The 13,038-nt window shown below is 40.0% G+C and overlaps 1 protein-coding gene across 1 annotated transcript in view; it reads left to right on the forward strand.

The window, feature by feature from the left end:
* Positions 1-12,349, forward strand: part of LOC125895872 (inactive N-acetylated-alpha-linked acidic dipeptidase-like protein 2) — a 791,425-nt gene extending 779,076 nt beyond the window's left edge. Inside the window, exon 17 of the mRNA XM_049588047.1 lies at positions 10,708-12,349. Within this exon, the coding sequence (XP_049444004.1) occupies positions 10,708-10,954 (247 nt within the window). The 3' untranslated portion in view covers positions 10,955-12,349. The remainder of the gene's footprint in view (positions 1-10,707) is intronic.
* Positions 12,350-13,038: the final 689 nt, after the last annotated feature.

Genomic DNA, 13,038 nt, shown 5'->3' on the forward strand with positions numbered 1-13,038 from the left:
CTCTTTTTTTTTAATTTAATTTGCATGACTCTCACTGCAGCTATTTTATTTTGTTAGTTCCACAAATAACCCCAGTCCCAAGCGGTTTAGCTGATCCTTACATTGCTGTCTGAACTCAAGTTTAATTCTGACACATTCATTTAAAGCTTCAAACAAACACCTGCATTATCAGTGTCCAGTTATACTGTCACTTACTCCAACTATTATGCTACTATAGTACAATATTATGATATCATTGTAGTGCTGTACCCAAGTCAGAATTATGTCCGTCTAGGACCTCCATTTTTAAAACATTCTCTCATATGTGTGGAAAAGTTATTAACCCGGACCCCATTACTGGCATTTTTGGAGCTGCCCCAGAAAGAGTATAACATTTCCAAATTCTCAGTCAGAGGCTATAGCCTTCTCTTCCCTCCTAGCTTGACACCTCATCCTTCTCAGGTGGAAGGCGACTACTCCTCCATCTCACACACATTGGGTTAAGAGTGTTATGTCCCACCTTAAGCTGGAGAAGTTTAAGTTTACCATATGTGGCTCCACTCAGAAATTCTTTAAGATGTGGCAACCATTCCTGGATTACTTTGAGAAAGAATTCCCCTCTAGCAATTTAGGATAGCTCCTGACCCCCCACCCCTACCTGAGACCTTTTATGTTATTCTATATTTTATGGGACTATTTATTTATTTATTTTTTTATCTTTATTCATTTTTATTTTATTTTTATTATTATTATTATTTATGTATTTATTTTAATTAATTAATTTTCTCCTTTTACTGTATGTGTGTGTGTGTGTGTGTGTGTGTGTGTGTTAATACATAATACGTAACAATAATACTGAAGGTCATGTCATTATTGTCTGTATTGTGTTTATGGTGGTCTTTTGTTATGGAAACTCCAAATAAAAACAGTTCAAATAGAACTATGTCGGTCTAATCAGATTTGGCCATTTAATATGGATATTCAACAATTCATTTTTTTCCATATCAAGTTTTAAAGTTTGAATGGGCTCAGCAGGACTTTTAGTATGACAGCGGTATTCTTGTAATAAAATAAACAAGCTAACGGTGCTTACAACAGGTCAGAAATATCCAACATTTTTTGTCGACACCAGACATTAAGTATCTGTGAGCTTTAAATTCAATACTTCTTAGCAGAAAGCAGAAGATAGGGTTATTTCAAAGCCTTATGGTGCAAAGCCTCTCTTCTTCTGTGCCACTGCCTGTATGTTTGCAGCTCCCTGTACCAAAGAGTAGCATCAAAGTAAAGAGTACTCACTCAGCAGCCAAAGCTAGGGACCAAAATGTCCCCAGAAGTACACTGCGCAGCACACTGACTAGCAAAAAAAGCCCTGCTCAACTTGAAGCAATCTCAGTCAACTGAGGCGTCTCTGACTGATGATTCAAATCTAACAATTTTCATAGGCCATTTCTATGATATTGCTTTATCTTGTTTGGCAGTACACCAGGCTGATACTGCCTTATGATAAAAAATACTGGGGATGCACTGCTTGAAATTCTGGGCCAATACAGGTGTTTAAAATAACAATTTGGCCAAGAGCCAATACCAGTGCAATGCAATCTAGTTGGTTAGCTTGTTAGTGAGTTCTGGCCACCCGCTGCTAACATTAACTGGCATCTCTTACTGCCGATTTCAACCTCAGATGTTTAATAATGACTACATATGGATGCCAAGATGGCGCCTACTCAGTCCAGAGGAATCGCCTGTCCGGTGCATACATCAAAAAAGTTTCTAGCTACTGGTTTTAATTCCAGCTCAGCTCATAGACTTTACTTTGTGATGACATCACAGAGTTTTAAATATTTTTTTTTCAGCATGAGGGAAGTTGTCCAATGTAAAACCTCCATGGAACCTCCAATTCAGAACAGGAGTCATAAATAATGTTTGCAGTTCAAGATGTCCTATCAACAGTTTTACAGATGTCTGTGTTATATTGGTGGTGTATGCTAGGCCAGGATTTTTTTTTTTCTGCAACACCGCAAATGGTCACTGGGTAAATAAGGAGGCAAGGTTGAGTAGCCCTCCTGGGGGCCTGATTTCAACACGAATTTGTTGTTTACAATGTAGCATTATCAGGGAAAAATTAGGTTGTGTCCCTAAACAGGTTGATGGTGAGTTTACTGCATCCTCTCTCAAGCATGTTTTTTATTGTCCCTGGGACAATGGGAAAAGTCCTGTGTTTTAGCCTGCGCAAAACTGATGTGACACAACAGAAAAATGTAGGCCACTGCCATATGTCATCTTATTTGCTGAGGGGCCAGTAGCAGTCAATTAGGCAAATTTCAAAGCCATTGTGGATGTTCAGCATATAATCAGTGCATCCCTAAAAATATTTATATCTGGGTAGTCTTTTGATCTCCACTGTTCTCAAGCAGTGCCACCACTTTATCCATCTACTAGATTACAAATAAAGCATGAGCACTGCAGCTTTGTTGTAATAGCCCAGTTGTGTTTGAATAGAGCCATGAGACAGGTGTTCGAAATCAATAGACAAAGGCAGCAATGTTACAAGTTCCTTGTCTGAAAAGGGCTTATGCCAGCCCTGTGTAAACTGGTGATCTGTCCAGGATGTATCCTTCCTCAGCCCAATATGTGCTCAGATAATTCCAGCCTGAGACCATGAACAGGGTAAGCAGGAACAGACAATGGATGGAAGGTGGTCTCAATGTAAAAAAAAATGCCAGTTTTTATAGCTGACCTGCCAATAACCAGTGGGAAAAATGTTGCTTTTTATATAGACCTGTTTCCCCTACAAAACAAAACCATCCACAAGATTTATTTGTTGTTTGGCACATAGGGTTACAGCTTTGCGCAGGACATGAACACAATACTGACCCACAGCACAAAAATGCTACTTTCTGCGGGCAAGCTCAGTCAAGCACTAGTCTGTTTGTCTGACTGACTCTTTCTTCCTTAAAAGCTCAACATTTTCTTGCTGACTCTTGCTCAAAGTGGGGATGTCTCCAAATATGAATGCAGTATGCACAAATAGTAAATATGTCACAAAAAATGAGTTGTATTTCTATTACTGAGTTGTGTATTCCACCAAAAATCACCTCTGTCTTGCTTATCCTTAAAAACAAACTGGGCTTTATGCACATTTTAAGCTTTGAAATCATCATCTGAAAAATTGTGGATTCTTCAAATGTACTGCTGATCATTTTCCAGAGTTTACAAACTGTTGTAGATTGTTGAATGTATTGTTTCTCCGCCCGGCATCCCAAGTAATTAAATCTGTAGTGGATGATTCGGCACCTCACATTTTACATCATCATTTTCTAGGTTCAACGTAAACCTAAAGTTATTCCCTAATGAAGCACTAGGAGAGTTACTGACCATATAATTAATCAGGTCCAGAAATATTTTCACAACAGAGTAGGAAAACTAACTCAAAGGTTAGTTATCAATGTTCTTTCATACTGGGCCTTACCATAGCTCTTTGCAATGAGACCTTTTCTTTTAACAGTTCTAAAGCTTCCTGTTCTATGCTTTCCCATCTGGTGTCACTTGAATTAAAGCCATAAGCCAAAAGGATATCTAGAGTTAAATGCAATATAATACTTGTACACGTTTGGAAGGCCTAGGCCCCCTTTTCCCCACATATGTATGCATCCCATCAAGCAACCATTTAAATGGCAAATTAGCAATAAGTGATTTATGACAGTGAACATTTAAAGGTAAAACCTCTGATTTATCCTAATAATCTTATATCCAAAAATGGCTCCAAAGTCCTCACAGTCTCAAGAATATATTTAAGGGAGGTTGGAGGGTCTGATAATGTTAGCGGTATATCATCTGCAAAAGCAGTTATTTTCAGTTCCATTATTGGAGCTGCACTGCAGCAATTTGGCATGACATTAAGGAAAGACAGCAATGGGTTGCCACAAACACCCACATTAAGTGCCTAAAAAGCTGCTTGTGAAACAGTGACAGGGCAGCAAAAACACCCATATTTGATGCCAATAGAGCTGCTTGTAAAACAGTGACAGGCTTCCAAAAACACAAAAATTTAATCAAAAGCTCTGCTTGTGAAACAATATTGGGGCTCTAAAAAACATTTGGTGCCTAAAAAGTCGCTTGTTAAACAGAAATGGGGTGCTTAAAAACACACATGCGGTGTTTTAAAAGCTGCTCGTGAAACAGTGACAGGATGCCAAAAAACACCCACATTTGATGCCAAAAGAGCCGTCTGTAAAAAAGGTGATGAGGCATAAAAAAAAACACCCACATTTGGTTCAGAAAAAGCTAACTGTTAAACAGCAAAGCAGCACTAAAAAACACTGGCCACTGGAAAAACAGGTACTGGTTACTAAAACACAACCGCTTTTGTTTGTCTTAAACAGTTGTATGCATTGGTCTGCAGCATGGCAGGTGCCCTGCCAAAGTGTCAAATCCTCCACTGTCCACTGCCATACATGCATATTGTAGAACGCGAAATGTTAAAAAATGTTATGTAAAAGTACATCATTAAGCATATTCTAGGGTCCTGCAAATCAATAGACAGCCACTGTTTTCTGTTCTTTTGTGAAAATGACTTGAGATAGGCAGTCTATTACAGCTGATATATGCTGCCTTATATCATGTCTGTTGTTTTATTTTTGTTAAAGGTATTTTATTATTGCGCGGTAATGCAGTTGAAAGTGCAGACTAATTTGAAAGTCTACTGCTGACTTATATGCTCATGTGCAGGCCAAAGATTTAAGTTATGAGAGCTGGCTGTCAAATGCATTGCAATCATGAGCTACATGTTGTGGTAAGATCAAACTCAGAAAATACAGCAATCATGAACACTGGGATGAATATAACAGCTGTCCACTGTCATTTTGTCAACAAATAACAATAACCTAAGCACCCCCTAACTTTCAGGACTTGCCTCACTGGTATCATGTAAAAGTAGATACAGAATCTTCACTGACTTTAAGTCTAAATTGTGTGCTGAAGGTCAGTGTTCCTTCACACCCTACAGCTCGCGACCTGTGTCTTAACAGATGAAGAATCACTCCATTTACTCTCTAAGACTGTCTGTTCAGCCACTTTAACAGAAATCAATGTACTTCAGCCCAGAGGGGAGCAACACTCTGCAGTCTCTGCCTTTCTGACCTACAAATGACTACTCTGCTACCCCCAAAGGCTTGTCTGTGTTTATGTATGTGCTTTGCTCTAGGTGTGTAGATGCTGGTGGGAGTGACAGAAAGACAAAGAGACATATAGATGCTAATACAACCCCTATTCCAAAAAAGTTGGGATGTAGTGTAAAGCATAAATAAAAACCAAATGCAAAGATCTGCAAATCTATTTTGGCCTATATTCAATTGAATACAGTACAAGGACAAGATATTTAAAGGGGCAAAAAGCGAAATTGTTTCACCGCTAGGTTTGCTGTTGTGCACTGCCTGTAGACCAAAACAAAGTGTGTCATGAGCCACACCCTCCCGACCCCCCGCTTGACTCGTTACCTATCTGTGTAGCCGAGCACCGCAGCACCTCCACTGACTATTACATTCAGATGGTCCCAGTGTTTCCTCCACAGGCTCCACTTCACTCAGCTTCACTCAGCTGCCTGATAAAACCGCTGCTTCTTCCCACTTTAACCTGAATAACAAACCAGGGCTCAGTTCTCCGGTTGGATCCAAACGGAGAGCCAGGGCTAGCTGGGAAGCTAGCGGAGGCTAACTGGCTGTGCTTCCCTCCGTCATGCTGTGCTAGCCGCTTCCAGCTAGCCCTGGGTCTCCCTTTGGATTCAAACGGAGAGTCGGGGCTAGCTGGGAAGCTAGCGGAGGCTAACTGGCTGTGCTTCCCTCCGGTCATGCTCCCAGCTAGCTTCAGTTTATTATTCAGGTTAAATTATGAAGAAGCAGCAGATCTGTCAGGCAGCTGAGTGAAGTGGAACCTGAGGAGGAAGCACCGGTTAGCCCCAGTTTCACTACAGGCAGATTCACTCACTACATGGGCGAGGAAATAAACCTAAACAGCCAACTTAGTTTGGCTTAGTTTAGCAGTTAGCGATGTCTTTCACTCACTCTCGGTCTCTGCTGTGTTTAGCTATTTCCCTGCTTTCCTGATAGCGTTAGCACAAGTCGGCTGCCATGCTAACGCTCCGACTCCAACTGAGCCTGTCTCACGGAGAAGAGAGGAATGTTAGTGTTAGCTAGCTAGCGTAGAGTTAGCACTAGAGCTACTACGGCTACTGGAGTAATTTACAGCTATGGAGCGCTTCTACCTGCTCTTGTAGTCACTGTTGCTAGCTAACATTTGCAATTGCAATTGCAAATGTTAACAGGGTTAAATTAAAAAAAACTTTAAACTTGAACATTAACATTAAATAAAAAATATAGCTGGTTTGCTTTGGCTGCTTTGGCCCCTTAATAAATAGAAAATAAATCAACACAAGAAATCTTTAAAATGTCTAACATTGAAATTAAAATAGCAGCAAGACTCCACACACTTGTGCTTTGCCCCCCTAGTAAATAAAAAATAGATTTAACACCACAAGACACTGTTGACATTTAACAAACAATGCAGCCTTTCCTTTTCAGTTATTTTAGTAGTGCCAGTGCCAGCCTGGTGCTGCTGTTTCCTGGGACCAACAGAGGGGACAAAAAACCACACACAATATTGTACAACTGTTTAAACAAGCAATAGTCCATCCATGGCTCCAATTTCACTAATTGTGCCCAAAACAATGCCATCAGTGCTCTTTATTTAAACAGTAAGAGTGTAAACCAAATAAAAATATCACTCTCAAAAACCCAGAGCAGAAAACAAATAGTCAGTTAACTAAATTGACCTACTCTTCCTGCCCTCTGTGTGTGTCTGCCATCTGCATGCTGGCCTGGTGGATTGATAGTAAGTGCTGGAGCGGATCCCTGGAATGGACTGCTTGAATTGCGGGGCGCTGGGCTGGCCAGAAAACCTGGATCGGAATCCGTGAAAAACTGGATCCAAGTTCTGGATCGACAATTTTCCATGCAGTCCGATCCGATGCACGTTTTTTGCTAATATCGACAGCCGATACTGATCCGGATATCGGATCGGGACATCCCTACTTCACATAGTGATTTTTTAATTCCTTCAATCTAGAAATGATGAATTTCCACTTATTGCCCCTTTAATGTTCAAACTAATAAATGTTACTGCTAATACACATTTATTTTGGGGTGCCTCAAGGCAAGAGGGTTCTGCGTTCAAATCCACTGGCCAGCTGGGGCCCTTCTATGTGAAGTTTGCAAGTTCTCCCTGTGTCGACGTGGATTTTCCACAGGTTCTCTGGCTTCCTCCCACAATCCAAAGACATGCACATTAGGTTAATTGGTGACTAATTTGCCCGTAGGTGTGAATGTGAGCGTGAATGGTTGTCTGTCTCTATGTGTCAACCTGTCCAGGGTGTACCCCGCCTCTCACTGTCATATCCCACTGTCAGCTGGGATATGCTCCAGCACACCCACAACCCTGTATCAGGATAAGCAGTTATGGAAAATTATTGAATAAATAAATACACTTATTCTGAATTTAATGCCTGCAACATGTTACAAAGAAGTTGGAATGGGGGCAACAATAGACAGGGAAAGTTGTTAAATGCTCGAAAAACACCTGTTTGGAACATTCCATGGGTAAACAGGTTAATTAGTAACAGATGATAGTATCATTAATTGGTATGAAAGAGTCACCTTCTAAAGGCTCAGTTGTTCACAAGCAAGGATGGTGTCTTTTTGTGAAAAACTGTATGGGCAAACAGTCCAACAGTCCAGACAGCAATGTGTCTCAATGCACAATGCAAAGAATTTATGGATTTCACCATCTACAATCCATAATATCATCAAAAGATTAAGAGAATTCTGAGAAATCTCCGCTAAGAGGCAAACCTTAAAACCAATATTGAATGCCCATGACCTTTGATCATTCAGGTTGCACTGCATTAAAAACCACCATGACTGTAGAAAGGATATTACTACATGGGCTCAGGAAAAAGACCATCCTGATTGTTGACAGTGCAAAGTTCAAAGCCAACATCTGTGATGGTGCAGGGGTGTGTAAGTGCCCATGGTATGACTGACTTGCACATCTGTAAAGGCACCATCAATGCTGAAAGGTACATACAGTTTTTGGAGCAGCATACACTGCCATCCAGATGATGTCTTTTTCAGGCATGTCTCTGTTTATTCCAGCAAGAAAATGAAACACATTCTGCCTGTGTTCCAACAGCAGGGCTTCGTAGTAAAAGAGTGAGAGTACTAGGCAGACCCGCCTGCAGTCCAGACTTAATTGCCATTGAACATGTGTGGCATATTATGAAGCACAAGGTATGACAACAGACACCCCGGACTGTTGAGCAACCGAAGTCCTATATCCAGCAAGAATGGGAAAGAATTTCACTCTCAAAATTTCAAGAGTTAGTGTCTTTAGTTCCCAAACACTTACTGAGTGAAAAAGGTGATGTAACACAGTGATAAACATGCCCCTTTCCCAACATATTTGGTACATGTTGCAGGCGTCAAATTCAGAATAAGTGTATATGTAGAAAAAATAATAAAGTTTATGACCACTGATTCTAGGTTAGTCTCAGTTTCTGTCATCTTGGGTATGGTTACAATTTTAGTCAATTGTGACCTTATTTGCATATTTTTTAGAGAATCTTTTTCTTTTTTGTAATTCCATATGCAGCTTTAACCTGTTCAAAAGTTCTCAGTTTTCAGTCATATGAATTTCTAAAATTGACTGAAGTTCTTATACCCTGGATTCCCAGTCATCATTTTCTAGGTTCAACGTGAACCTGAAGTTATTCCCTAATGGAGTACTGGGAGAGTTACTGACCATGTAATTAATCAGGCTCTGAAATATTTTTACTCACAACAGAGTAGGAAAACTAACTCAAAGGTGAGTTATCAATGTTCTTTCATACTGGGCCTTACCATAGCTCTTTGCAATGAGACCTTTTCTTTTAACAATTCTAAAGCTTCCTGTTCTATGCTTTCCCATCTGGTGTCATTTGAATTAAAGCCATAAGCCAGTTTCAAAGGATATCTAGAGTTAAATGCAATATAATACTTGTACACGTTTGGAAGGCCTAGGCCCCCTTTTTCCCACATATGTATGCATCCCATCAAGCGACCATTTAAATGGCAAATTAGCAATAAGTGATTTATGACAGTGAACATTTAAAGGTAAAACCTCTGACTTATCCTAATAATCTTATATCCAAAAATGGCTCCAAAGTCCTTCACAGTCTCAAGAATATATTTAAGGGATGTTGGAGGGTCTGATAATGTTAGCGGTATATCATCTGCAAAAGCAGTTATTTTCAGTTCCATTATTGGAGCTGCACTTCCTTTGCTTTTGCTGTTTCCTCTGATCAGTGTGGCCAGGGGTTCTAATGACAAAACAAAAAGCACAGGACTCAGAGGGCAACCTTGAGGCATACCTCGTCTAAGATGGAATGGTCCGGGAGCTATGCTATTCGTAACTGTTTTTGGCCTAAGGTGTTGAGTATACAAGTAATATGTAATTTATAAAATTTAGGCAAAACCCATATTTGTTCAAAGTTTAAAAAAGGTAAGACCAGTCAATGCAGTGAAATGCTTTTTCAGCCTCAGCTTTTTTGTCTGGATCTTACAAACCGATCTGGTCAATATGAATGAGTTTAGGTAAAATATTGTCTAGTCTCCTTGCAAAGATTTTTGCATAAAAATACATACAAATTTATGCTAACTATGTGCTCATTGTAAATAAACCATCAGTGATAATAAATCGTCCTGCGGCGTCAGAACTGAACCCTGATGTACAAAAGGTGCCTTTATATGTACCAGTATCGCCATCCTGAATTAAAAACCTGTCCTACCCATTTCTGTTTGAATTCACAAGCTTTGCATTGTTTAAGATGAGTTTGTTGCAGTGGGGCTATTTCTGATTTTCTGGTTATTTCTATTTCTGATTGCCAGATGTATTCAGTCCTCCTACATTTCAGCATCCTACACTTTGTTTGTGTGTGTGTGTGTGTGTGTGTGTGTATATATATATATATATATATACCTATATCTCTATATATAAATCTATATATATATTCTTTAGTAATGTACTAAAAGAAAAGCATAAAAAGTAAACAAGAAATTGCAAAAGGCTGTACCAGAGGGAGTAAATGCTGGCATTTAACATTTCTTCAAACCACAAATTCACATTTGCATGTTTGTTACGGATCATATCAACATCTGTAAAGTGACTTCGTACACATGCTGACTTGGTCATCTGCAGGTAGAGAGGATGGTGGATGGCGTGACATACGTTGAGACAACTGCCAAGCTGCTGACCGCAGTTTGCGTCCAACAACCAACAAAACTGTTTGTTTTAAGTGAATCATTGCTGTGTTCCTTGCGTTTTGTTAGTCCCCAAACATGGGTGTTTTTAGGGACTAATGGCTTTTTTTCCCAGCTTCTTTTTAGCACCCAAATGTGGTTTTTTTTTAAGGAAACCATCGCTGTTTTTCCAGCAAGGATTGTGCCCCTAAAACCAATAACATACAAATGTAATGTATCTGTGGTTTGCTGAAATGTACACTGCCAGCATTTTTTCTGGTGATTGGGTCGGGCAGGAGAGTGGTGGCAGGGGTGTCTGGCTGCATGTCATAGTCTGTCTGTATAAATTGTATGTATGAAGTTATTCAATGACACTCTCCTCTCTCTTCCTCTCTTTCTATAGGAACCTGTTATACAGCCTTCCAGGGAAGACTCCTCAGTTTTCCATCCTCAGGTTCTCACAGGAAGCCGTCCTGCATTGTAACGTCACCAGCAAAGCAGTCAAACACAACTCTGCAGACAAGGAAGTACTTTGCCACAGCACCATGAACCAGTCTCTGTCTCTCATCCTCAGGGCCATCCGCTCAGCTGAGAGGCTGGTGTGTTTTGGCTTGGACTTGTTTGAAAATTATCCAAGTGACACAATATGATCTTGACCGAGACAGACCCACCAGTGACCTTGGATGCACATAAGAGCAAAAAACTGCCACTGATCAAGTCCATAAAATTTAAATACATTGCAGATATAAAAACTAATTGAAGCTCAATCCAAAATCCCATCTGACTCATCATACTACAGTTTTGGAAAAGTAGAGAATGAGAATCCACACACTAAATGAGTATTATTGCTCAACACAAAAGAGATTCAAACTCCCACCCCAAGTGTCATTTATTCCCATGATTCCACACTTACCTATAACCAATATTCAACCAATGACAACAATATGCAGTCCAGAATATAGTGAAAAAAGTTTTTGAATGATTTTCATATCAAGGTTTGTAAAAGAGAAAAACTGTTTTTCTAATTTATGAATGTATTAAAACTAACTTGTTGCACATTAGCTCGTAGATATGCAAATAATACTGACACAATGGGGTTGTTAAAATTGCACTTTACCCTCTTCCAGTGAAAGCAGACCAGAAATAAAAGGCATTTGATGATTTTTAAATTACCACGAGTCCTTCAGGAGACACTTTCTCTGTTGTCTCAAAAACCTTTATTCAAATGAATCCCAGTAAAGGAGGTTTTTAAGAAAACTATAGCACTAATTCCAAAATAGTCACTTTGTGAGGGTATCTGTTTTTAAAGTTTTGTGAGCCCATAAAGGGAAGTCTTGGTAAATTTTATAAAATGGGTCTTGCACTTAATTGTGGCCATTCTGGCTAATGGGTCATGCAAACTTTGCACTCACCACTGACACTGTAGAGATACTGAAAACACAACCACAGCAAAACAAGGTATATCTGGGCAGGCAGTCTCTTAAAACTTTCATTCGGTCCAGCCAGCAGATTAACCAAACAGCTGGCTTGGGTTGATAGGGAACTGCCCATTGGTCCGACAGCCCATTGGTTCGACATCCCATTGCTCTGACCATATTAAACCCATTGTTCCATCCTGTTGTTCTGAAATCATCATGATGCCCTGTGGTTAAGGTCTGGTTAGGTTTAGGCACAAAAACCACTTGGTTAGGGTCAGGAAAAGATCATGGTGTGGGTTAAAATGAAAAAGAAAGTGACAAACTCATAAGTCGTGAGCCTGCTCCGCCTCAAGCCTTTCCCAGCTGACCCAGAGCCGGTCACGCCGCACCATACGCCTGCCGCAAGCCGTTCAGCACCGCGGACAGTCAGACTAATGGGATGTCAAACCAATGGGCTGTCAGACCAATGATATGGACCCGGTTGATACCTAGCTAATCCCGGATGGGGGGTATTTCTGATTTCTGTGTTTAACAACCCATTAAACCACATTGCTTGTCCCTGCTGTCTAATACGACCCACAGAAGCGTATCCTAAATTAGTGCCCCTGGCGGTGCTCGGAGACCAACACAAAACAAAATATACATGGCTGTTAACAGTCACAGTTTTGAACATGTGGTTTTTAATGGTCATAGTAAGGGTTGGATTTAGGTAACAATATTAATTTAAGTTTAGAAATATGTCATGGTTTGGGTCAACATAAGTATGCCTGTTACATAATTGCCATCAAATATGTCATGTTACCCAGTTAATGTTATGTCAGTTAATGTAACTTAAAAAAAAACTCAAAATTGACATTTTGTTTCACACAGGACATGAACACCATTCTCCAGGGTCAAACTGTGTTGTTATTTTTTGTTTTGTTTTTTGTTTCTTCTTTTTCTCTCCTTATAATTACTACGGCCCCTTGAGGTCACCACCTAACAGTAAACATAAAAAGAGTGCTTCAGGAATCCAGGAGTCCCACAGCCCGGATATGAGTTAGCATTTAAGCAATCCCGGTTCCATCGTCTTGAAGTTAGTGGGTTTTTTGAATAAGGTCTGTGTTTAACACAAGCTCAGGAGACTTTCACATTTTGTTCTATGACATAAAATACATCAGTAAATAATCCACAGTGAACTTTGAAGCACTGATATCTTAAAAAAGGCGGTTGATAACAGGTGGCCAAGTAAGACTACAGAGGGTCATCACACCGAGCTGTGCCAAACATGACTTTACAGTCTTGTTTTGGAGGTGAGGTTAGGTCATGCGACTATA

This window comes from Epinephelus fuscoguttatus, linkage group LG10, assembly GCF_011397635.1.
Source record: "Epinephelus fuscoguttatus linkage group LG10, E.fuscoguttatus.final_Chr_v1".
Taxonomy (NCBI): domain Eukaryota; kingdom Metazoa; phylum Chordata; class Actinopteri; order Perciformes; family Serranidae; genus Epinephelus; species Epinephelus fuscoguttatus.